The sequence below is a fragment of the Alligator mississippiensis genome, chromosome 1, assembly GCF_030867095.1.
Source record: "Alligator mississippiensis isolate rAllMis1 chromosome 1, rAllMis1, whole genome shotgun sequence".
In the NCBI taxonomy this organism is placed as follows: Eukaryota; Metazoa; Chordata; order Crocodylia; family Alligatoridae; genus Alligator; species Alligator mississippiensis.
Window position 1 is genome coordinate 151,256,197 of NC_081824.1, and position 25,864 is coordinate 151,282,060.

General features: G+C 43.4%; 1 protein-coding gene across 1 annotated transcript; it reads left to right on the forward strand.

Annotated features, from left to right (window-relative positions):
- Positions 1–579: 579 nt before the first annotated feature.
- Positions 580–25,143, forward strand: NTPCR (nucleoside-triphosphatase, cancer-related). The gene is made up of 5 exons (XM_006274503.4): positions 580–691; positions 7,236–7,398; positions 8,876–8,972; positions 15,219–15,428; positions 20,943–25,143. The coding sequence occupies exons 1-5, from the start codon at positions 658–660 to the stop codon at positions 21,009–21,011; spliced, it is 573 nt and encodes a 190-aa protein (XP_006274565.1). The 5' UTR covers positions 580–657; the 3' UTR covers positions 21,012–25,143.
- Positions 25,144–25,864: the final 721 nt, after the last annotated feature.

Consider the following 25,864-nt stretch of genomic DNA (forward strand, 5'->3'; position numbering starts at 1 on the left):
CTCAGCCTCACCAGAGTCTAGTGTATTAACCTCCTAGATTTCCCTACGTTTGTTAACTGCATTTTTGTAGCTCAGCAAATGGACTTGGAAAATGAGAACAGCTTTGCTGATCTTCAGCTGATTGGTTTCCTGGCATTCTGGAGTTACTTTACTTATTTAAATGTAGGGGAAACACCTATACAAGGCTCTATATAACTGCTACAAACTTGTTTATAATAGGCCAAGCTGTAGCACCATTGCCTCACCTGACCACAGATAGTCTGACAGGGAAAGAGGCTATTTCTAAGGGTCAGGTTTTTAAAAATAAGTACTTAGATACCTAATCATCCAGATAGGCAGGGGGTTTCAAAAGTGCCCGTCATAACCCCCACGAAAATAAAGGGTTACATATTCCCCAAGTTCTTCTCAGCAGGGCTAGAAACGTCCTGTTTTCTTTTGAAAGGATCCCGGAGATTTTCACAAGGCCACACACCTTCAGCTGTAAGAAATGAACGGAAATACAGAGAGGCTTGGGGATCAAGCCAAGAGCCGGCAGTCTGGGGCTCGAAGCGCAGGGCCAGATTGCAAAGCAATGCCGGCGGCGGCGCGGGCTCCGGCGGGGCCAGGGGAGGCGCTGCAGCCTGGGCGCGCAGGGCAAGGGCCGGGCCGGGCCGCAGCATGGCCAAGCACGTCTTCCTCACCGGATCCCCAGGTACCCGCGCCCGGGGAGCGGGCACGGAGGGAGGGAGCCGCCCCCGCGGCTCGTGTGAGGGGCCCCGGGGGGACGCGGGAGCTGCAAGGGCCCGCCCGCCCGCGGCTTTGCAGCCAGCGCCGGCCTGCTGCGTCCCGGGGCCCGGGGCTGTGCACGGCGCCTGTAATTACACCTCCCCCCGTTCCGCGCGTGTGGAATTATACACGCCCCCCCTTTACACACGTGTACGTGCATGTGCGGAGTTCCGCCCCGCCCTTTGACATGCGTGTGTGTGTAAGGACCCGTTGACATGTATCAGCACTACTCACCCCGACTCATACCTGCCTGTGTGTGCCCACATGTGTTTGTGTGTGCGTATAGTGAATGCGTCCCTGTTTGTTTGCGCCTGTGTGTGCATGTATAATGGCACACACACCACTCTCTTACACACGCATGTGGATAGATGTGGGTGTATAATTACACCCCATCCCCCAGCCAGGCCCACCCCCTGCCCCAAGCAGCACCAGCCCCGACTACATCATCCCAGGCAAGGTTTTGTCTACCTGGGTCTTAAAAGCCTCATATGTACACATATACACACACATGCACACCCCTTAAAAACCTCATATGTATATGTATATACACGCACACCCCTTAAAAACCTCATGTATATGTACACCCCATCCCCCTCCTTAAAAACCTCATATGTGTACATATACGCATACACAACTTTTAATTTAGGGCAGTCTTTGGACTGTCTCATGGCACATGTTTTTTTCCTGGGTGTTTTAATAGAGCATTTAGAAAGTAAGTACATATAGATATGCCTTGATGAGGGTAGGAGTTCGTTAGTGCTATTTGAAAGGTGCTGTTTGAAGTTGGGGGGACTGCCTGTAAGCCTGGACAGGTTTGTCCCCAAAGGCAACCTTGGGACAGTCACCCTTTTCCGGAAAGGGTTGGAGGGCATTGATGATGTGTCTTAGCTGTATAAGCTGGGGGCTGTAGGTGACGGCCAGAGGGATCCTGTTGCTGTTGGCCCTAAAGTTGGTATTGTAGCAGGTCGGAGTGAGGTCTAAGTTTGGCATCGTTGATTTGAGCAGCTACAGTTTTGGGACTGTATTGTGTGTGTGTAAATATAATTATACACTTATTTCTAAATGCTGTACTGAAACACCCAAGAAAAACCTTTTGCCATAAATGAATCTAGTCTCCTTTCAAGTATGTGAGCTGCAGTTTGCAGACCTGTATCTTGCTTCTCTCACCCTCTTATTTAGGTCAGAAACATCAAATTCATTCAACTGAGTCCATAAATGGGTTTTAATCCTAAATAAATTAATCCAATGTAATATGTATTTCCAGCCAGTTTCCCTCTTGCGTCCTTGGGTCCTGTCCTGCATTTGGGTATTGACAAATACCTAGACCATTAATCCCACATCAATTAAAATACAAGCATGAGTGATTTTCTTAATATTTTCTGTAACTTAATAGTAATGATTTAGTACTTCCGATCTAAATAAGGTACACTTATGGGGTAATACAGTTCCTCTATTTTGAAGCAATAATTGGAATCCCAAATGCATAGATTGAGTTAAGAGACTGAGTAGTTTTCACTGTAGGAGAATCTGATTACTGCTGAGGTAAAATGGACATAGATACAATTGCCCTTTTGTTACAAGGTTAATTAATAAACTGACAGTCCTTATTGCTTAGGTCTTTCTCATTCAGGTTCAGGAAATAAGACAGTAGGCCTGATTCTCCCCGCTTCCTCACACCTTCCAGTTATCCTTATGTGGAATGGGTGTAAAATACTCCTGTTCTCGTCCAGGAATGCTTTACACCTACTCCACACAGGTAGAAATGACTGCAGAAGATGCAAGGAAGTGAGCACATGGGTGGAAATCAGGACCATCATATTTGCACAATACCAGAGGCTGAGGAGGCCTCCTCCATGCTGGTTTAAGCAAAATTGACTTAAAAATGTATCCAGTTAAAATGCTAATATCTTCTCCCTCCCCACTGTGTAGATTAACATACACTGGTTTACACTTATCTTAAATAAATTCATTATGTGTTGGTAAACTATAAAATTACGATAACCAAATTAAAGATTTAACATTTATTTAGTTACTGGTTCAACTTCTCTTCTGGAGACAAGGCCTTAGAGCACTGTGAAGCTGATAGAGCCCCACTAACTATTGTATCCTGGTTTAAATGCTTACACTTGTTTTAGGATCATAGAAAATGAGGGTTCATAGATTTCATAGACGTTAGGGCTGGAAGGGACCTCGGAAGATAATCGAATCCATCCCCCTGCTTCAGGGGCAGGAAGTCAGCTGGGGTCATAGGATCCCAGCAAGATAAGCATCCAAATTTCTCTTAAAGGTGTTCAAAGTAGGTGCTTGAACCACCTCTGGCGGCAGTCTATTCCAGACCTTGGGGGCTCGGACAGTAAAGAAGTTCTTTCTTATGTCCAGCCTGAAACGGTCCTGGAGGAGTTTATGACCATTCGAACTTGTCATCCCCGGGGGTGCTCTGGTGAACAGAAGTTCCCCCAGATCCTGGTGAGCACCCCTGATAAACTTATAGGCATCCACCAGATCAGCCCTGAGCCTGTGCTTTTTCAGGCTGAAGAGTCCCATAGCTCTCAGCCTCTCATCATAAAGTTGGTTTTCCTGCCCTCTGATCATGTGTGTGGCTCTTCTCTGGACTCTCTCAAGCTTCTTCACATCCTTTTTGAATTGCGGAACCCAAAACTGGACTCCAGCTGCGGCCTCACCAAGGCCGGGAGAATAACATACTGGGATTTGCTTGAGAAGCATCTATGGAGGCAAGCCAGCGTTTGCTCGCTTTACTGGCCACAGCATCACATTGAAGGCTCATGTTCATCTTGTGGTCAATCATGACCCTCAAGTCCTTTTCATCCATAGTGCTATGCAGCGTAGCGCTGCTGAGCCTATAAACATGCTGCGGGTTTTTCTTCCCAAGGTGGAGAACCTTGCATTTTTCAGTGTTAAACACCATCAGGTTCTCATCCGCCCATTTCCTGAGCCTGTCCAGGTCAGCCTGGATCACCCTCCTGTCCTCAGGTGTGGATGCTTTACCCCCAAAGTTTGGTGTCATCAGCGAACTTGGCCAGTCCGCTTCTGATACCAGTGTCCGCATCATTAATGAAGATGTTGAATAATACAGGCCCAAGGACAGAGCTTTGAGGGAACCCACCACGATGATTGACTTCAGTCAACCACCACCCTCTGGGTGCAACCATGGAGTCAATTCCCCAGCCAGCGGATTGTGGCGAAACCGAGGCCGCAGTTGGCCAGTTTTGCCAAGAGGTGATCATGGGATACCAGATCAAAGGCTTTTTTATACGACATCAATCATCTCTCCCTTGTCCAGGTGATAGGTCACCTGGTCGTAAAAGGAGATAAGATTGGTCAAGCAAGACCTACCCGCAACAAACCTGTGCTGGCTATCCCTCAGGGTGCTGCCATTGGCCAGTCTGTTAAGAATGGCATCTTTGATAATCTTTTCTAAGACCTTCCCTGGGATAGAGGTCAGGCTGATGGGCCTGTAGTTTGTCAGATCTACTTTCCTCCCTTTCTTGAAGATAGGCATCACATTGGCCTTCTTCCAGTCCTTGAGCACTTCACCAGAGCACCAGGAGTTCTCGAAGATCCGTGCCAGGGGCTGAGCTATGATGCTTGTCAGCTCCTTGAGTTCTCTGGGGTTTAAGCTGTCAGGGCCGGCTGAGTGTCCAGCCTCTCTAGGTGTTCCTTCACAAAGTCAGCACTGATGGAGGGTAAGGAATCATCCTCACCCAGGCATTCCTGTCCTGTAAGGAGCAGAGGCACCCCTTGGGACTGGTGAAAAACTGATGCTAAGTACCCACTTAGCAAGTCTGCGTTTTCCTGGGCATTGGCTGTCAGTTGTCCCATCTGGTTTAGCAGGGGTCCGATGTTGCCTTTGCTTTTCCTCCAGCTCCCCACATATCTAAAAAAGGACTTTTTATTGTCCTTGATACTTGTAGCTTGTTGGAGTTCCATTGCAGCCTTGGCTTTCCTGGTTTGCTCCCTGCAGGACTGGACCAGTGCAGAATATTCCTCCTTGGAGATGGATCCGGTCCTCCATCCTTTCTAGGTCTTTCTTTGTAGACGCAGGAGGTCCGCCAGTTCCCTGTAGAACCAAGGGGGCTGCTGTGCCCTTTTGCTGCCTTTCCCCTGAGATGGGATGGACTTTGCTTGCGCATCCAGGATTGCTCCCTTGAGGAGCAACAACTCTTCCTGAACTCCCCTCCCCATTGGGTCGTGGTCCCTTAGGGCCTCACTGACAAGCCTCCTGAGCTTGTCAAAGTCAGCTTTCCTAAAGTCGAGGACTTCTGTATTGCTGACTGACTTGCCAACTTTACGGTGGATGGTGAAGGTGATCAGCTCATGATCATTGTCACCCAGTTTCCCTTTGATCGTTAGGTCACTGATTAGGTCACCCTGCATTGCCAGTACCAGGTCGAGCAGCGCTTTACCTCTCATCGGCCCGTAGACTTCTTGCGTCAGGCAGAGTTCATCCACGCGCGAGAGAAAGCTTTGCGACCACTCTGATTTGGCCGAGTGCTCTTCCCACGAGATGTCAGGGTAGTTGAAGTCTCCCATGACAACCCTGCATGGGGAGCATGCAACTTTAGCCAATTCCCTGGCAAACTCCTGGTCAAGCTCTTGATCCTGGGTGGGAGGTCTGTAGTAGACTCCCATCATTGTGTCTCCTGTGCCGTGTTCCCCATGGATATTCACCCAGAGGGTCTCCATTCGTCCACCCTGGGCACCAATGTCTGCTTGCAGGGACTCGTAGCTCCCCTTGACATAGAGAGCTACACCCCCACCCCTTTTGTCCGCTCGATTTCTCCTGTACAGGGTATAGCCATCTATACCTGTGGCCCAGTCATGGGTGGAGTCCCACCAGGTCTCCATTATCCCTATGTCGTTGTAATTATTTTTGTTAAGCAGGAGGACAAGTTCCTCCTGCTTATTCCCCAGGCTCCTGGCATTTGTGTACAGGCAGGCAAGTGTCCCTTTAGGGGCCCTTGCCTTGCCCACAGCTCGTTCCAGGGCTGGGACAGGGGTGGGCTCCTTTAAGTGCCTTGGCCTGCTGGCTTTGCAAAGGTTGCTCAGTGAACCAGCAGTGGCAGTAGTCCCCCCATCCCCTAGTGGGCTCAGTTTAAAGCCTGGTGGAGCAGGTCAGCTAGTCTGGCTGAGAAGAGCCTCCTCCCCAGCGAAGAGAAGTGGAGGCCGTCCCTTCCCAGCAGCTCACTGCCTCTCACCAAAGAGCAGGCTGTGGTCGTGGAAGCTGAAGCCTTCCCGATGACACCAGCGCTGCAGTGTTTGGTTCGCTAAGGGACCTCAGGATTGGAAGGGACCTCAGGAGGTCTAGTCCAACCCCTGCTCCAAGCAGGATCATCCCCAACTAGATCATCCCAGCCAAGGCTTTGTCTAGCCAGGTTTTGAAAACCCCCAAGAATGGGGCTTCCACCACCTCTCCGGGTAACATCTTCCAGTGTTTTACTACCCTCCTAGTGAGGGAGTTTTTTCCTAATATCTAACCTAAACTTCTCTTACTGCAACCTGAGACCATTGCTCCTTGTTCTGTCATCTGCCACCACTGAGAACAGTTTAGCTCCATCCTCTTTTAAACCCCCCTTCAAGCAGTTGAAGGCTGCTATTAATTCCCCTCTCGGTCTCCTCTTCTCTAGACTAAATAAGCCCAGTTCCCTCAGTCTTTCTTCATCTGTCATGTCCCCTAGCCCTCTCACCATTTTCATTGTTCTGGCTTCATCTGCATTACAGCTCTGTCTATATCACGATCTGCTTTCCCTGAAGCCAGCTGGAGGGTTTGTCACAGACACTAGAATTTAACCACGCATTTAAAAACGGTTTGTTTCTGCAAAAATGAATGCTGGCTATTAGGTGCCTACACATCTTTGAATGCACCAGAAGGCATCTGTCAGCCAATTCAGGCACCAAAACACCTTTGAAATCTGACTCATGCTCTTTGCCACTGGGAGTGTAAAGACCTGTTCTGTGAGACGTTTCACACCTTGTGACACTTATCCATAAATAAACCTATTTTGACAGAAGAATTCACTGGTATGATAAAGAGTAAGTGATAACCCTGGATTTTGTGTGATGGGGAAGACATACATTTGAGTTTAAAATGTAATCTACCCAAGAGATTTATTTGTGATGTAGCCAAAAGGTAGGGGTAGTTCTGTTCTGGGACTGGAGAGTGCTAGTTTGGGTATGTCTTTGCTACAATGCAGTGTACACATATTCAAAGACTAATAAGCTTTCAACATTAAAAATCAACCTCAGGAAACTTTACTTCTGTTTATTTTCCCTGCTCCAGAATGAAATTTGAATATTTGATGAAATAATGAGGAAAATAATTGATACATATAACATGTCTCTGTTACATGTACATCATCTCTCTTCTCTTCCTTGGAGCTTAAAATCTCACTTTAGCACTAAAGATGTGTAATAATGGACACTTCATTTGTTTCCTTTTCTTTTAATTTTAGGAGTTGGAAAGACTACATTGATCCAGAAAGCAACTCAAGCTCTGAAATCCTCTGGAATCCCTATTGATGGATTTTATACAGAGGAAGTCAGAGTGGATGGCAGGAGAACAGGATTTGATGTTGTCACTTTGTCTGGAGGACGGGGAACTTTATCAAAAGTTGGGTAATGCTGTTTTAGTACTATCATGTGCCTACTGCTTTTAGAGTTGATCCTGTGACCCTTCTATGTGTCATGCCCCTTGAAGTCAATAGGATTTCTACATGAAAAGGGTTTGCATGTTTAGGTCTTACGTTAGATTCTCTGGGCCTGATTGACTCCCAGCCAGCACTTTACATTGGTGCTCGTATCACTGCAAAGCACACTAAAAATACCTAACAAATCAGAAAGATCCCCTTCACACTGTTGCAAATGACTACAGAAGGTATAGAGCAACTAATATACTGGTTCCACCCACTTCGCTCTGGGACCTGACTTAGCCTATAATATATAGAGTATACTATTGTTTCATGATCCAAGATGGTATTTTTGCCTCTTATTTTGAAAAAAAATAATACTGTTTCCCTCAAATATAAAGGAGTTAGAAGCTGAAATTTAAAGACAGACAAGTTGAAATAAACTTTCTGCAATAAGCTGCTGGCTATCCTACAAATCTTATAAGTAGGGTTTCAAGAAAACAAATATTTCAGATCCCCACTTTCAGATATAAAGGAGCTCATGTCCTCTGTTTCACAAACACATTCTTAGCATTTCATACTACGTGCAAAAGCTTATACTAGGGCCATGTGTATCCTGCAGTCAAAAGGATGTTCTAAACCTTTTTAGAGTCAAGGCAGCTCCTTAAAAAAATGTCAGCTCTTAGCTTTCACTCATTTTTTGACTACAGAAAAATAACAGAGTTTTGGTTGCAAGGAACTCAGAAAGACCACAACAGATCAGAATATTTTTGATACTGTGGATTCCTATTTGAGATCTCTGGGTTTATCTTTGGAATCCTCTGTTGGTGTTTGCACATTTAATAGTGCTAATATTGCATTGCAGCCCCGTCACCCTTAACAGGATCTTGCAGCAACCCAGGATGTCATGGCACCCTGGTTGATAACCACTGACATAGACATACCTTTTCTAGCTTGGGGACCAATAGCAATGTAGCTGCAGCAGCAGAGTTCAGTGTGGGCTCACCCTCCACAAGTGCTTACTCAGTTTCCCAGGTAGGTTTTATAGCCCATTAATTCAACTCCGGGCTGCTTCAACTATGCTGATAGTTGAAGCAGTACTCTAGGGGTAGCTCATGTATACACATCTCTTCAAATGGGTATACGTGAGCTGCGATCACAACTTTGTCTGTAAGGTACAGGTACCCTTTGGCTTCTTGTCTTTGTTTTCTGAATTTCCCCACAAAGCTTACTGATGTTGAGTAACTTCCAGGATGTCCAATTACTTAGAGAAAAACGTATATAATAAAATCCATTTTGCCACCTGCAGCATGATATCAATGTTAGCCAAGGAATGTTAGGGGAAATGTGGCTTATTAGAATAACCACTCTTGTAAAGCCCAGTTAAAATTACTGCTGCAGATTTTCACCATGTTCATGATTTCTTCGATTTATGAGAAAATGTTTGGCTTTGTTTTTAAATTCAGTTCTGATTCAACTACTGCAAGACGTGAATATCGCGTTGGGCAGTACGTAGTGGACCTGGTTTCATTTGAGCAGTTGGTTCTTCCTGTGCTGAGAAATGTGAGTAAAAACTTCTGAAAAGGAAGTAGTTTATTTTGAACAGTATTATCAGAAAGTCTGATGGGCTCAAGGTGTTAGCAAGTAATAATGGAACTTTAGATTTCAAAAGATTTTTTGGTAAGTTGGAAAACTGGGTGCTAGACAATAAAGTGAAAGTCAACAAAGACATGTAAGGAGCTACACATGAAAAAGAAAAACCCAAATACACAAATACAAAATGGGAGATACCTTGTTAGTAGCGTTGCTGAAGAGAAGGTTAAAGTGGATTACAGACTAAACACAAATTTAAATTGATGATGTGATGCAGTCACAACCCTGCCTTCCCCGTGCCCCACTCCTCCCTGCCTTTCCTTTCCCCCCCCTCTTAAATCCACCAAGAAAGAAAAACAAACATGTAATTTTGGACTGCATTAAATGGAATATTGTAAGTCATCGGACATGATAATATTGTTCTACTCGGCCCTAGTTAGGTCTCCGCTGAAGTATTGTGTCCACTTCTTGACTTGATATTTTTAAGAGAGATGTGGGAGAGGATCCAGATAGTAAAGAGGTTGGTGTGTAAGGTGTTTGAGGAAAGGTTGAGAAAAATAGGTATGTTTAGTTTGGAGGAAAAGAAATTAAGGTGGTCAGGGTAGCAGTTTTCAAATACTTGAGAAGCTGTCATAAAGAAAAGGCAGAACAACTGTTTTCCCTTTCCACACAAGGCAAGATATGAAGCAGTGGATTGAAACTGCAGGAAAGCAGCTTTAGATTAAATCTCAGAGAACACTTCCTAACAAAAGTATAAGACTGGAACAAACTGTCCAAAGAAGTTGTAGAATCTCCTTCATTGGAAGCTTGCAAAAAGAGGCTGAACAGGCATTTGTCTGGAATGGTTTAGTAACATTATGTTCTGCTTAGTTTTGAAGGGAGGATGGACTAGATGAACCTTGAAGTCCTTCCAAACTTGTAATGTTCTGTAATGTTGGAGGACTTGGCAGCAGAGGTTGCCTTTAGAGAACTGCCATCTCAATTCACTTCTGCAGATCCCATCTTCTGCAGAGTTCTGTTAGAAGCATTTCCATAGGTCCCCAAACAGAAAGCTGGCCGCAAAGCCAAAACTTCTTTGTCCCTTGCTGTGATCTACGTGATCAAATTTTCTCTATCTATAAAAGGGAAGAGAGCTCTTCCAATAGAAACAATATTTAAAAAAATGTTAAATTACCCTTTTTGAAACTACCTGTGGACTTGTTGCATCTTCAGTTGATGATAGTTCTACTAACTTGAGAATCATCTACTGCTGCTTAAGGAGCAATCTGGTTGTGTCATTGTGGGAATCTTTAGTAAACATTTCTTGGTTCTGGTTTCCATTCTGAGAGAAGTGTGTGTTCAAAGCATGTTCCACAGGACAAGTGTTCAATCATCACTGAATGAAAACATTCGGACTACCACCCAGTCATATAAACCGGGGTCTGGATTCACAGTTTGTGTTTCCAGGCTGTGCACATGGTAATGGGAACAATATTTCTTCACTTACGAAAGTTATTGATGGCAAAATTTGTACAACCAGATGTTTGAAAACCCCCATGATGAGAATGATTTAATGCATCCAGTATGTGTTCCCTTGGTTTCTGCACCATCTTTCTCTTCCTTTCCACTTGGGATGGTTGGGTAGTCAATAATGTTCTTACTGAAACTTCTGCCTCCACTTCCACCTTTGCCCCCTTCACCTCAAATTAAACAAGAACAGACCTGATTTGCTTAGTCTTCTAATAAACCATGGGCAACAGCTGCTGGGATAACTACTAGAAATCCTCAGTGGTTTCTATGCTGCTTAATGGAGGACAGAGTAGCTTTCATGGGGCACTAAGAGAACAGAGATAAAAGATGCAGGGAACAAGGCTAAGGTTTTGGTTCTTGCCCTTCATGGCATGAGGAGAAGGAACAAAACATTTCAACAGTGTGTGGACAAGGAGGATGGCGGCAATACAAAGAGCAGGAGGACACAGCAGAAGAGACACTAGTAACACTTTCTTATTGTATAGTAAACTTTTAAAAAGTAGAGAAAGACTTTATTATATAAGGACTTAGAATAGTGCAATTACTTAACATAGTAATACAAGAGTGTAAAAGAATTCACTTGTGGGTTTTTTTTACAAGCATTCAGTAGGTCAGGGGGGTGGAGGGTTTCACAACCCAAAGTTGTGGTTTTTGTTTGTGTGTGCTTCGGCACCGCTAAATTATTGTTCCTGCCCAAATTGTAGCTTTCTTTGCACGGTAGAGTTCTCTGCTGCGGGAGAGAACTCTGGTGCAACGGGGGATTTCCCGCCAATTTGCAGCTTCTTTGCATGGTGCATTTCTTTTGCATCTCAGAGATGTACGGTGCAAAGGAGTTCCCGCCATTTGTATTTAGATTCGCGCCACATTATTGGCCGGTTCTAAATGTAGGCACACGTGGCGGCTAGCTATTGGCTTGCTAGCCGTACAAAAGGCTTGAGTGGTTTCCGCCCAAGTTGGAGGACTCCACAAACATCAGGAGGAGGAGACTTCACCCAGTGTGAAGATCTCTAAGCGCTGCAGATCCTTACGCTTTTCTCAAGCAGGCAATAGAGGCTTAACAATCGAACCCACGGAGCTTTAACTACTCCGGAGGGGGGAACAAAAGAACGAACCGCCTCTAGCCTCTCCCCGTCGCCGAGCGCAATCCAAGACGTATCCCTTTCCTGTAAACCCAATTTTCGAACCCACGGAGCCTTAACAACTCCGGGGGACCAGGGAACCGAACCGAACCCGCGGAGCCTAAACAACTCTGTGAGAAAGAATTGCCGAACCCGCGGAGCCTAAACAACTCCGTGGAAAAGAATTTGTCGTAGTCCTCCAACGAGGATTTAAGCGGCGCTGCACCTGGAAAGTTGTCCAGCCTACACCACTACCATCTTTGGGTGTAAGTAAATAATCTTTTCAATCAACCACTACGCATTTGTGACTAATTCTAGCTCGCCACCGGTTTTCTCCAGCCCTGTGTGCCCGGGCTGCTGGCCACAGCCCGCGTGCGCAAAGACAGGCCGCGGATCGCCTCTCCCAACTCGCACTTGGTGGCGGGATCGGGGCTCGGCCCGCACAGAGGGGAGGAGAGAGAGAGAGAATCACGGGCAGAAAGGGCTCTGAGAAGTGAAAGAGGGCCTGGTTCTGCTTTCATTTAATCAGTAATAACATTCTCAATGATTCAGTGGCAACAAGACCATGGCTATGGGTGGTACAAAGTTGGGGGAAGAATAGAGTAAAAGGGAAGGATAATAGTGAACGGGAATAAGAATAGACCAAAATTAAGGGCAGGGGAAGCAAAGTAGAAATATAAGGAGAGGGTTTTTTTGTGGATGGTAATGGATGGGTTGAAGACTAATTGAAAAAGTATACTAATCTTAGAGCATGAGTAATTAATTCACAAATGTTTCATTAATATTTTTGTGGGGCTTTATTGATATTTCTATAGGAAGCAACATATAGCAGATAGTCTTTTTTTACTGGAGAGTGTAGAAATAGCAAAATATACAAGATCATTAGTGTTCTCAATGTCATGTGGCTCCAGTACAGTTTACTGAAAAATGTTAAGACACCAGTTATTTTGATCATAGAATCACAGGGTTGGAAGGGGCCTTAAGGATCATCAGGTCTAACCCTCAACGTGAATGGCACTCCTAGATCATCCCTGACCAATGTTTACTTAACCTCTTCTTGAAATCGTTTAGTAAAAGAGATTCTGCAGCTTCCTTGGACAGTCTATTCCACTGCCTCACTGTAGAACAGTAACAAAATTCTTCCTGATATACAATCTAAGTCTACTTTATTGCTAGTGCTCTAAGATTTGAAGCCATTGTTTCATATCCTGCTCTCCACATCAAGGGAGAAAAGTGGTTCTCCATCTCTTTTATGGCAGCCTTTAAGATATTTGAAGTGTTACCAAGTCCCTCCCTAATCGTCTTTTTTGCAAGCTATATATGCCTAGTTCCTTCAGCTTTTCCTTATGGGCTTGCCTTCCAAATCCTTTATTATTTTTCTCATGTGCCTGTGGATCCTCTCTAATTTCTCCACATCCTTTTTAAAGTGTGGAGCCCACAACTGCCCACAGTACTCTCGGGGCATAAACAGATATCACTTTTGTGCTACCATTACAATTTTTTATGGCTATGCAGACAGACATTGTGCCCCTTGTTACCCCACAAGTGTCTAAAATTTGTTGCTGTGACAGTGGCACAAAATACCACCTATTTTGCAGCTGATATCTGTTTGCTTTAAGACAGTAGCCCAGAGCTTCCCATACTCTCCAGCTGCCCCTGAAGCCCAAGGAGTTCCTGCTTGGGTTCCCCTATTTGGAATTTCCTGGGACCATATAGCAGTGAGTTTGAGATTCTGGAAACACATCTCTACAAAAGGGAAACCTCAGGTCTCCTTGCTAATAGAAGAGTGCCCGGGGATTCCATTGTTTGCCCTGAGTGTTGTCCCACAGGACCCTGTGGGACAGTGGGATCAGCTGTACCAGGACACATCCTGGCACAGCTGATCCCCCTTCATTTGGCAGTGTCTGTTTATACTCTAGCTAAAGCCTCACCAGTTCCGAGTAGTGGTACTATCTTACACACAATACTCCTGCTGATATAGCAGTTGTATCAGAACAGCCGATACATGCTCCAAAGCAGCAAGTCGTCCTTGCCTTTTAAAATAGTTAAAGGTACGTCTATCCACAACTTTAGGTTTCAAGGGACATCTCCCATTACTTCAAGTGGGAAAGTGTGGATCCTAGAGTGGGTTGTGTTTGGAGCTCTGTAAACTTCACTTGAAGGGGCAGGGGATTCTGTACAAGAGTGAAAGTTCAGTTTCTTAGTACTTGATCTAATGACAGGCATTGGCTTTTCAGCTCACTGATCTCTGAACGGGTTTTAGATAAAACAGCTGTCCAGTAGGGACTTAGTTTTGAAAGGTTTTGGGAGCATGTTATGCATTTCTTCCATTTTCTTCAGAACTTCTATTTCACAAGGGAAAATGTTTAAATTGGTTCCTTCTTCAGTTATGTAGTTAGTTGGTATATGAACTTATTCATGGATTAACTTTGAAGATTTTGACTTGGGTCAGTTGGCCCCTAACAAACACAAATAGTGGACTTTGATTTTGTTTTTTTTTATTTAATTTCCTCAGAAGAGAGTGGTGAGCTTGTATTCTTGTCTATAGCATAACCTTTCAATTAACCCTAGCTTTTGTGTGTTGTTCCCATTTCCTTATACATATTGGCCTCTTGTTCTATCATACTGAGGCACATCTTATTTGATACAGTATCCACTTCATACAAAACAAATTAAACACAACTGTACTTATTTTAATGTATACATCCTATAATACAAAGGAATATATCATAAGATTTGTTAAAAAATGGAATTTAAAGAAGGAAAGATGATTTTGCTGGTATGGGGAAAGAGAGACAGATTGGAAGTGGCCCAGTTGAGTAACTGGATAACTATTGCAGGGATTAATTTTTAAAGAGGGTTAGTTATCTTGAAGGGGCGAAATGTCAGATTTAACCTCGTTCACATAAGCGTGCTAAGTGGTAGCAGCTGTTGAGACCTTGTAGGTCAGTTTTCCTTGGAGGACAAACCAACTATGTACAGCCTGGGTACTTTCTTACCATAGTTGATTGTTTATCTTCATGCTCAGAGGTGGATAAAAGGAATACAGCCATTCTCCTCTTTCTAAAAAACCTTAGTGCAGACATCAATGACTTGGTCATAAGGAGCAACCTTTCGCTGAGAATAGATTCTTGCTTTGGGAGATAAGGGCAGTGAGCAAATTCTCTTGCTTATCACAACTTCCTCACCTACATCACATCACAAAATTAACCACAGGACAGTATTTCTTTGAAACTTCTGCACTGATCCCAAGATAAGGAACGTATAAAGCTGTATCTAACAGAGCAGTCTGGTGATTTTTTTCTGCCATAATAATGCAAGTCTTAAAGAGGGACAAGAAATGTTCTGCCACCCCTTCCTTATTCAGTATCCTGTTGCTTCGCTAGGTTACAGGCTGGATGACTGCTGGTATTCTTTGTGACTGGATGGTTTCTATGCCATCAATTTCCAGCAACAATTTTTTTTCTACAAGTGTTACTCCTGAGCTAGCTTATTCTGCCTCCTTTTCTGTCACAGCAAATGGCAACAGTTGTTTCAGTGCTGATGCAAAACTTTCTTGTTTTTAATCTCTTGTGTATTTTCTCTTTAGGTTAATCTTGACAGTGGCACAGGGAAAAAAGTTTGTGTAATAGATGAGATTGGTAAAATGGAACTCTTCAGTCAGTCTTTTATACGAGCCGTTCGTCAAACTCTGGCCGGTTCAGGGACTGTGATACTTGGAACTATACCAATACCTAAAGGCAAGCCACTCGGATTTGTAGAAGAAATACGAAGTAGGAAGGATGTTAAGGTATTCAGTGTAAGTAATCTTAAACACCTTTTAAGGAGCCTTTTACTTCTGGGTAGCCATTTTGCATGTGGCTTTGTTTTAATGATTGGTCATTGCTACAAATGAATGATGTTTCTGTACCATTATGGTGGGGATCAAAAGCACGTTGGGCTTAGTTGTAGCTGTCTTGGTTTCCCTAGACAGGTAGTTATAGGGGACTTGGTGAGAAAGTAGCAGCATAGTCTGCCGTTACCAATTAATGACTGTTGGAAAGCCTATCTGAAGTGAATCCAGCAGCATCCATTTAGTTCTTAAAAGGCAGGTGATCATAGTACCAGAAAAAAAAATCACATCATGTGTATGGTCTCTTGTCATAGAAATTAGGTACAGTACTGCATGTGGTTGTAGGAGTATCACTGTTATTGTTTCACAAAGTAGGAGGGTTGTAGATCATAATTTTTTATGTAGCACTCATAATGTTTAAGGGGTCAAGTTTTTTAACTCTAATTAGTCTTTGTAAATTGGTCTTTATTACCAGTGATGATGATATGTGACAAATAAAGCACCTCACTATCTGAGTTATCTGAGTTCAAAAGGAGGTTTGCAAGACTGATAATTAGAGGGGAAACACTTCCTCTAAACCTTGTAAGTGGAGCATATATTTTTTTGAATCACCGAGTTAACACACTGAGCTTCATATACGATTTTTGCAGATGTAGTTCTCTGAGCAGAACTGTGCTTTAAAACCCCAGTGATCGACTTTTCAAATCTTTATCCTATCAGTTATGTAGCCTGTAGATATCTATCTGTTCAAGCAACCTAAATTGTATTAGGTGCTTTATAAAATGAGTAAAAACATTGGTCTCTGCTCTATAATGGGTATTTTCTGTTTTCAGTAAGTAGTAAACAGTCATATGTTGTAGGCAGAACCATGTGCTTGCTCTTCTGAACCACAAAAACTAGGTAATTGTGACTTGTGTATCTTATTTTTCTGACAAGTGGAGAGAAGGTTTTCATGCGATATATACTATATGTATTGGTTATGTAGGATATGGTAAGAGTCCTTACTGTGTTTTGTGTGGTGAAGAGTGAATGGATGGTGAAGGAAAGAACTCACTATTTTGACAGGTTTTTTTTGTGTTTTAATGATCTTATTCATAATTTGCTGTTTGAAGCACATAATGAAAAGTCACTTACTATGCAATTCAGTTCTCCCTTCCTGCCAAGGATTCACTTACGCTGTTAAGTGCTACATTGTTGTGTGAAATTGTACCAGTGGGATTGGATGTTCCCCTCCCTTCCCCGTGGCAATATCACAGTGTCATTCTGATTAAGTGATGTCAATGTGGACCATAGCATTAATCATCTGTGCCCTGTATCTGCAACAAGATTTGAGAGTTATGCATCAACATCTTCATACCCTAATATTTTCTTCTTAAGCCATCAGCCAAACTGAGCAGCTTATTATTTGGTTATTTTTTAAACCCAGAAAAGTCCACATTGTTTTTCAGTAACAGGCTACACCTTCCTCAGTGAATGTCACCTGTGCACCTTCCAACTAGGTCTTAGCAGATTTCCAGAGCCAAGCGGATGAAAGACATAGGCACCTAGGCATTTGTGCTCCTTTGTTAGGTACGTGGAGGGTGCCTTGGCATCTAGGCATCTTTGTATGTGGTATGGGGAGATTATGTACCTCAAATTGGATCCACAACAGCCAGCATACCAGGCATGGAACTACTGAGACCTAGACAATAGGAACACTAAGAGCCGAGCAAGTCTTGCTTTCCTGTTTATTGGGAGCCTTATCTAGGACTGAAGGGAGGCACCTCCATCCACTTGAAACCCTCCCCTAAAACTAGCCCCGTGGAGTCATTATATAGGAGACCTGAGCAAGTCTTGCTCTTTACTTCTGAAGTGTCCACCACCCACTGACAGCACAAAATGGTTTACCCTCATTCCCCATTTCATTTGAACTTTTCTTGTTCCAGGCCCAGTATTATAAATAGTGTGTAAAGGCTTTGGTTGTGTTTGGAAGCTGGCTTACACCTAATTTTGCCCTATCAAAGCCTTCTGCTGCACCCTCCTAGTGATGTTTTAGTTGTGCTTGATTTAAAAGGAGAGACAGACAGACAGACCATTGTGGGGTTCAATTTGGAAAATTCTTACAGGAGCACTGTGTAGCAGGGCAATAGAGCTAGGGTGCAAGACCCACTGCATCACAGAAAGTTTTAGGAACCACAATATAATGGTGGATACACACACACAAAAAAAGAACTCATGATATAAACAGTGCATATTCTTTCACTGATAGTCACTCACCATCATCTTTATGACATGAGGATGAGTGTGTACAAACCAACCAAACATCATCTTGCAGTTACTAGGAGTGCAAGTGTGTGTGCACACATGCGCACGTGCACACACTGTCAGAAGAATGAAATTCAACTAGCATTAAAGAGGTATATTTCTAACTTACAAGTTCAGCACTCTGAAACCTGACCTTTTTCTAAGCCACAGAATTTCCCTGGCTACCAAAAAGACCATTTCTCCCTTTTCAGTTTTCATCCGTCTTTCCCCCATCCCTTTCTGTCACAACATTTTTTTTTTTTTTTTGGTAACAAAACACTTATTTTCCTCACTTAGGCTCTTGATATAGCTGTTTTGCATTTGGTTCGTAGCATCTAGTAACTACATGTCAAGTCCTATTTGTATTGAGCCTAGTAAAATCTGAGGTACTAGACACAAAATCAGTAAAGTCAAATGTCCAAGTTGTTCCTGATCCATTTGTGTCAGTTTATTTTGACAAAAGCGTTGAGAAATATGGATTTATTATTCCTGTTCTCTTCCTACACTCAGAGAAAAAAAGGTTCCAGTTAAACATATTTTTGCAAGACTATCTTTCCCTAAATAAATAAATAAATAAATAAATAAATATTTCCACTTGACTAACTTCATATTATTTGTGCATGTGTGGAAGCCGGGTTGTTTCTCCATCTTACCTAAATGCATTGTTGTAACAGTGATGTCCACACACTTGTGGTTCTCTGAATAAAAACATATACTCATTTCTAACTTCTAGTATAGGCATTATTAGGTAGTTGTGTTTTTGTCTTGCCAAGTTTGTCTAGAAAAGTAAGCCTGAAACTTTGAACCATAGCAACCTCTAGACTCGAGTAACTCAACAGAACATATGATTAAAACAGTTTTTGCAAAATAGTATGACAAATTTCCTAATCTTTTCAATCTGCTGTTTGATATTCTTGCTGCATGGTATACTTAAAAGCTTTAGTTGAGTAGGAATGTTTATATACTTTGAGACAATGGAAAGCAATGGCATTGATGTTCATCATGTTACCTGAAATACTTCCTGTGGGATCTAGAATCTGACACCCTTGTGTTTTCTGTACTTTGAAGTCCCAAGGTGCCTTTCTCAGTAATTTTTGGTTGGAGTGCTCCTAAACGGTGGGTCTCAACCTTTTTAGACCCAAGACACCACTCAGAAAATGCCAGCTTTGGGTTTTCCCTTGGTTTTCTTGACTACAGAAAGTAATCGACCAATTCTTCTGCTGCAAAACAGTCAGAAAAACTACAACAGATCAGCATAATTTAACACTCTGGATTCCTTTTTGAAATCCCTGGGTTTATCTTGTGAATCATGTTTGCACACCTAACAATGCTGATATTGCATGGCACCTCTGAAAGGACCTCAAAGCACCCCAGGGTGCCTTGGCACCTTGGTTGAAAACCATTGTCCTAGAACATTGGTCAGTAGTAAAATTAAAGTGCGTTTCTTCTGTCAACCCATTGTTTTCTTCATGTACATTTGCTGGCTGTGTCTTTGTGTTCACTGTGTTTCCAACACTTAGATGTGGATATACATATATAAAAACAGATGCTACTATACTTGGGGTCAGATTTCAAGCTGAGCCTGTAATGGTATTGAGGCATAACAGGAATATCAGATTTATGTTAATTGGTGTGCGTTAGTAGGAATATAAAACCTCAGGCTTCAGTTCTGAAGCCAGTCTCTTAGAGACCTTTGTGGAGAGCAGTATATCAAACATCTGCCAATTTGCCCCTTGTGAATCACCTTGTGTAGGGTAAATTACCCCACATAAACTCCATGCTACAGCAACAGCTGTACAGTATTAGGTGTAAGACATGGGAAGTTATAGTACCATTCTACTTGGTGCTGGTTAGGCCTTATTTGTGGTATTATGTGTGGTTCTGAGCTCCACATGTTAAGAAGGATGTGAAGAAATTAAAGAGGATTCAGAGGCAGGTGGCAAACATATTAAAGGGTTTGGAAGGCAAGGAAACATTGAAAGAACTAGGCAAGTTTAGCTTGTAGAAAAGGCAATTAGGGAGGGACATGGTCTTCAAATATCTGAAAGGCTGCTATAAAGAAGAGGGGAGAATAACTTTTCTCCCTTGATGCAGAGGGCAGGATGCAAAACCATGGCATCAACTTACAGCAAAATACGTTTAAGTTAGATACCAAGACTCAATCCCTTACTGTTAGAACAGTGAGGCATTAGAATAAACTGTCCAGAAAAGCTGCAAAATCTATTTCTTTAGAGGTTTTCAGTCAGAGGTTAGATAAGCATTTGACATGGATGATTTAGGAGTAGCATTTAGGCCAGGGTTTGGATCAGATGACCATTAAGGTCCCTTCCAACCTTATTCTGTATATGACTAAAATGGTAAAGGTGTCTGAGGCAAGGCAGTTCCTGTATGCTTTCACTATTCTACAATCATTGCTGTGGCTACAGTGTGTATATTCCCGATAAGAAGCAGGATACTGCACTAGATGGATCTTGGGACTGATTCAGAAAGGCAGTGCCTACTTAAAATAGGTGAAATCCTAGCCCCACTGCCATAATTCCCACTGACTTGGTTTATTTCAACTGTAAACACTTCATGTGCACAAGTTACAGCTTGCACCCTTAAAACGCAACAATTATACAGCCACTAATATTGAGCAGATGTGCTGATTATTTGTATTTATCAGAGGGACCTAACCTTTCCATGGAATTGCCTTTTCTTTTTTTTTTTCTCCCAAGTATCTTGAGAAACTTGGATCTCTTCACTTCAGTTCAGTATTAAAATAGATGCCTACAGGAGAACCTTTTTCGTTTTTTACTGAATAAGTGTCTGAAAAAACTAAATTTGACATCCCATTAAAACATAATCCTATTAGATACTGAATGCAGAAAAACTACTAGTATGTAGTATGCGAGTGGTATAAGGTAGTTGGAAAGGGTTTCTCATTACCAGAAAAGGAAGTGGTGGCTCTTTGTAAGATTCCTGTCAGTCAATCACAACTGAATAAAATTACAAAATACCAGTGGTAATAAATCAAAGAAAGTACCAAATATACAAGAGCTAATGTAGGTCTATGGGGATAAATTATTTGCTCTAGATGGTGTGGGGAAGCAGCTAATATGGAGGTGCATGTTTGATTTGACTGGTGGGGGGGAACCTTGAGTGAGATGGAGGCTATTATTCATCAAATCATGTTAGTTTTTATTTCTCTTTCTCTAGGTTACTAAGGAAAATAGAGACAGCCTTTTGGAGGATATTGTGACAACTGTTCAGAATTGCAGAAAGTGAAGACAACTTTCTTTTTTGTAAGAAAAATAAGTTCTTATTTTAGTTTATAGCAGAAAAGCACAGACCTACACCTGCACCAAGGCACTGCAGTCTTCATTGTGAGCAAGATAGTACTCAAGTGGAAAATAAGTTGGTGGGGTCCCATGTTTGTCGCTTTCTTATAAATAAACCCCCCCCCCAAAACTTGCCAGGATTCTCTCTCACACAGACATGCACCCTGCTCCACAACCTCCCCCTGCCACAGTGCCTCATCATGGGATTTGAAACCAACTGGTTACAGTTATGCATATCCAATTAACTATCAAACTCAATTGAACCACTGATTTAGGCTGTGGTTTTGTAATACATATTGCATAGATGGCCAGCTGTGCCCAGAGACAAATTAAAATAATTGGGGCTCTTTTATAGACTGAAATCTATACCACTCATTGAAGAATTAGTGCTTGGCTTCTGCAGAGCAGGATAGAATCTTGTCTGAACTACATTATTTTCTATATGTATTATCATCACCTCCAAAATGACCTAGCTTAGGCATTCTGTTTAAACATGTCTTCATGACCTTTCCAGTGAGCTTTGGCTGGTCAGTATTACAGCCCAATACAGAAAGTATAGAGCAGGTAAGCTGAGTTCAATTTTGAATCGGAGATAAAGCACTGTGTAACTTGATGATGGCATCTTTATAGGAAAGGCCCACTTTAAATCATTTAACTGCTGCCTGAGGGGTGCATTGCTTGTTCTATATTTCTTTAGCAAATTTTGTGATGGGAAGGAAAAACAAGACAATACTTTAGTACCCTGGCTTCCTTGGCAGATGCTTTTATTCCATGAAATATTTAAAATATAAGTTCAAACCTAATGCTACATTTGACTATTCAAGTTGAACAATTCATTAAGGCTTATTGATGCTTAATGATTTCTGTTTATTTCCTTTTTCAATCCTGTACGTAGTTTTTGGTTAATGATGAAATAAGACATGATTGAGAGTATTAGATGACATATATCCCCAGGAGGTTTGTAAATGTGTTCAGGAAAAAGAAGTGTTTACCACTTAATCAGTTTTGCATGTCATGAAAACTTAATTCCCAGCCAGGTGCAGACTTGTTCTCTCATGATACAAAGCATTCTCTGGCTTCAAAAATTGTTAAGAATCTAGCTTTCCTTATTCCTGGATTGCTGATGTACATGGCAACAAATGTTTAAGTGAACACATCGGTTTAAAGGCATGTGAAAACTTGTGTTGTAGTCGCTCAGTCATTTGTTCCCACGCCATTACGCTCCAACAGCAGAAGTTCTACATACGCTGCCAGATGGCGACAGGCCTTTCCACAGGTGCACAGTATGCTGTGGGTAACCTGCAAGGAACTCCTTACTCTCTCTCATTCACAGTATGAGTACCTGTTAGAAACACTGCCCAGCTATGGACCACTGGACAACATCATACCAGAGTGGAGAGGGAACCATAGGACCATTCCTTCTCTGATTCACTTAATATGCAGTACTGGCTGAGTCAGTTTAGAAGAAAGTATAACTGTCACTGAGCTCCCTGTGGGCTGTGCTGCAATAGGCTAATCCAGGGGGTGGGCAAAATATGGCCCAGGGGCTGGATCTGGCTCACCAGGAGATTCTGTTCAGCCTGCAGCAGGTCCCTCGGCTCTGCCCAGCCCAGGTGCTGGTGGCAGCCTGGGCTATAGCATGTGTAGCCATTCCCGATTCCTGGCAGCCCTTGCAGCAGTATTTCTTCTGGTTGCTGCCGCCAATGTCTCTGCCACCACCAGCCCCAGTGTCTGGGTACCCTGGCCCATTTGCCTTGCTCCCCCCACCAGGGGCTCTGGACAGAGCGAGGAGGCAGGATCTCTTTGAAGATCAGCCTGGGACCCCTGTGAGTAGGGTGTCCTTTGCTGGGTGGATAGGATGGGCCCATGGGCAGGTGGGGAGCAGCATCCGGGAGCAGGATGGGCAGGCAGGGCCACTGCCAGAGCCTGGATTACAGGGTGGTGACAGGCAGGGCCAGGGCTCAGGGCAATGCTCCAATCCACTACCTGCCTGCAGAACTGGCACCCATTGCAGGGCCATACAGAGAACAGATCGGAGCTCTGCCCCAGCACCTGTCCTCATGCTGTCACTGTCCTGTCTGCCTGTCCCATGCACAGACACCACTCTGTGCCTACCTCTGACCCCATCCCATCTGCCTGACCAAGCGTGCCTTGCCCATGGGGGTCCCAGCTGATCTCCATGGAGACCCTGCCCACCCGCTCTGTCTGGCACCCCTGGCACTGGGTGCGGGGCAGCTCCCAAACTCTGGATGCCTCTGTTTGTATAGTAGTTTGTATGATGGATGCCCTACTCCAGGGCTGTCCTACTGGCAGCCCCCAAACCATATATGCCCTGTTAGGGGTTAACATGCTGCCTGTGGCCTCCTGCCTGGCTGGTACTCCATCCATAGCTCTTGTGGTGGCACCAGGCAGCTCTCCCTCCCTTTTCTGGCTTCCGGTTCTAGCCCTGCTCCTAGGGTCAGGCTGGCCCTGTGGGAGGGAGCCAGGCTGCCTGTGCTGTACGTGTGACGGGAGGATGCTGGGCTGTGTGCTTGGCAAAAAAAGGGGGCCAGGCTGCCTGTGCAGCATGTAGCCAGAAGGGGAGCAGATAAATGCTCTGAAAGGAAGACGAGTTGTATATGCGGTAGAGGAGGGAGCTCAGGGTAGGCCTAGCCACTGTGCCATGCACCCCCCAGGTCTGTGGCCTCTGCTGCATGTGGCCCCTGGCTGCCCAGAAGTAGGACAGCCCTAATAGGAAGCTTTGTGCACCATACCCCACACACCTGTCCCGTGTCCTCCCTCTCACATAAGCCAATGCTGTGTTAGACACTCTGTGCAGTATAGCAGCCCTCAACATTTCGTTGCATTGTCAGCAGAAATTAGAAGTTATAATTAGAAAGTTCAGTTGGCTAGTTTTAAAATAGAAGCCGAAAGCATGGGTGTTATTACAGTGGTTTTGAGTCTTCAGAACATGTCCTCAAATGTTTACAGAATAAGGAACAAAGTGGTTAATTTTGCAGGGCCAAAATGCCCTTGAGTTGTAAGGGCCATCTAAATAATTGTTCTTTCAATGATTAATAATTGCCAAGTGCTTCTTGTTCTCCAGAGCAGTCAGTTGGCATTGAGAAGAACACTGAATAAACTGTAACTGGGCCATTTAGGAACAGCTTTTGTTCAGCCCTGAAGTTCATGAGAAAGACTCATAAGACTTCAAGCACAACTGGGTGCTTAATGAGAAATGACTTCTAAAGAAAAAATAAAATCAAGGCACAGGTTAAGCATAAATGGCTGCTGCAGTTCTGCAGAGTCTGGATAACCTGGTTTGTTTTCTAAGTCCTACTTTGGTCAACAAGACTTTTTCAGTTGCATTTCTGTGAGTGGCTCATAGTATCCACTTTGGTGGATATGTTGTCTTGTTATTGAGCACTTGTATGGCACTTCGCTGATCCTGGCCTCTGGTTTGTAGAATACTGTGCACAGAGAAGATGCTACCTGGTTAGAAATTAATTCACAAACCCCACCAAGTGGGGTGAGAATTTGCTTAGTAGGCCTGTAGCAGAAAGCCCCACTTCGTACATTTCCCTTCTGGACATTGATATAACAGAAGCCTCTTCTTGCCTGCAACCCTCCACCCCTTTCACCCCCCCTCCCCCATTTTGTGCATTTCTTTTCCTTCTCAGTTTTGGCAGGGTGTGGCAAGGCTTCAAGCAAGCCAGAAAGCTGAAGTGGCTTTCTGTAGGAAAAACCTACAAACTACATCTACCTATCAATTAAGCTTATTGTCACTAAAGAATACAAAAGAACTAAAATATCCACTGCAAAGACTGCAAATATATCCCGTGCTAACTTAACTGACTTGCTGTCCCCTGTAGCCTGTGATCCTCACTTTCTCACATTGCATTTTTATATATTTCTGACAGTGCATTTTTATATTTCGTGTCTCATTTTTACCATGGCATTTTGTATTTTATACTTTTAAACCCTTAAGGAATGTACTCCCTGTAGAATGAAGTTACACTCTGGACCAGTGTTAAAAACTGCATTGAAATTGTAATTGTAAAGTAATAAAATCTGCTATATTGGGCAGTCCTTTGAGTGAACGTGAGTGTATGGTGATCAGTATGTAATTAAGTGACAATAGCCACTTTAAGCTAATCAAGCCAAGGAACTGATCCCTGGAACTGAGCATTTACCCTATGGACTAGTCCTGTAACCCATGACAATACAGCCGTTAAGTCAATAAGTCAAAGGTAGACTCCCAAAACTTCAGGTACCAGCAGGTACAGACCCCTGTGACTAACAGCTGTCATGTACAAAACCCATGTGGGACAGCAACGTCTGGTTTGGGTAGCCAAGATGATACTAGGGGAATCACACAAGTCTGCCAGAAAGGGATAAAAGGCAGTGAAGCATGACCCTCAGTGGTGCCCTCTCATCCAGCACCTGATCTACCAAGACGGAAGGACAAGCAGGCGACCCTCTTCTAGAGAAGACATCTCCTTGAAAGAAGCTGACCATTGACAGCAGACTCCAGGGCCTCGGTAGATATACACACACCAGTGCTCTCACAATCACTACAGCAGCTACTACACACTATGCTACGTGGGTTTGAATGAGTGAGTGCATGTGTGTGTATGTGCTAAGGTGACCAGTACCACCCATAACTCAAAGTTTGCATTTATGATTTTATTGGTAACTTCACATCCCGTCCAATAAACTAGAACGTATTATGACTTGCTCCTTTGTAGCCAACAGGCCATTAATTCAAGACTAGAAATATGGCACGTATTTTTATAGAGAGCATAGGAAACAACTTATAAA

Coding starts and splice junctions, on each gene's coding strand:
- NTPCR (XM_006274503.4), top strand. CDS start 658: ATGGCCAAGCACGTCTTCCTCACCGGATCCCCAG. Junction 692..7,235: donor CTTCCTCACCGGATCCCCAG/GTACCCGCGCCC, acceptor TTTTAATTTTAG/GAGTTGGAAAGACTACATTG. Junction 7,399..8,875: donor GGAACTTTATCAAAAGTTGG/GTAATGCTGTTT, acceptor TTTTAAATTCAG/TTCTGATTCAACTACTGCAA.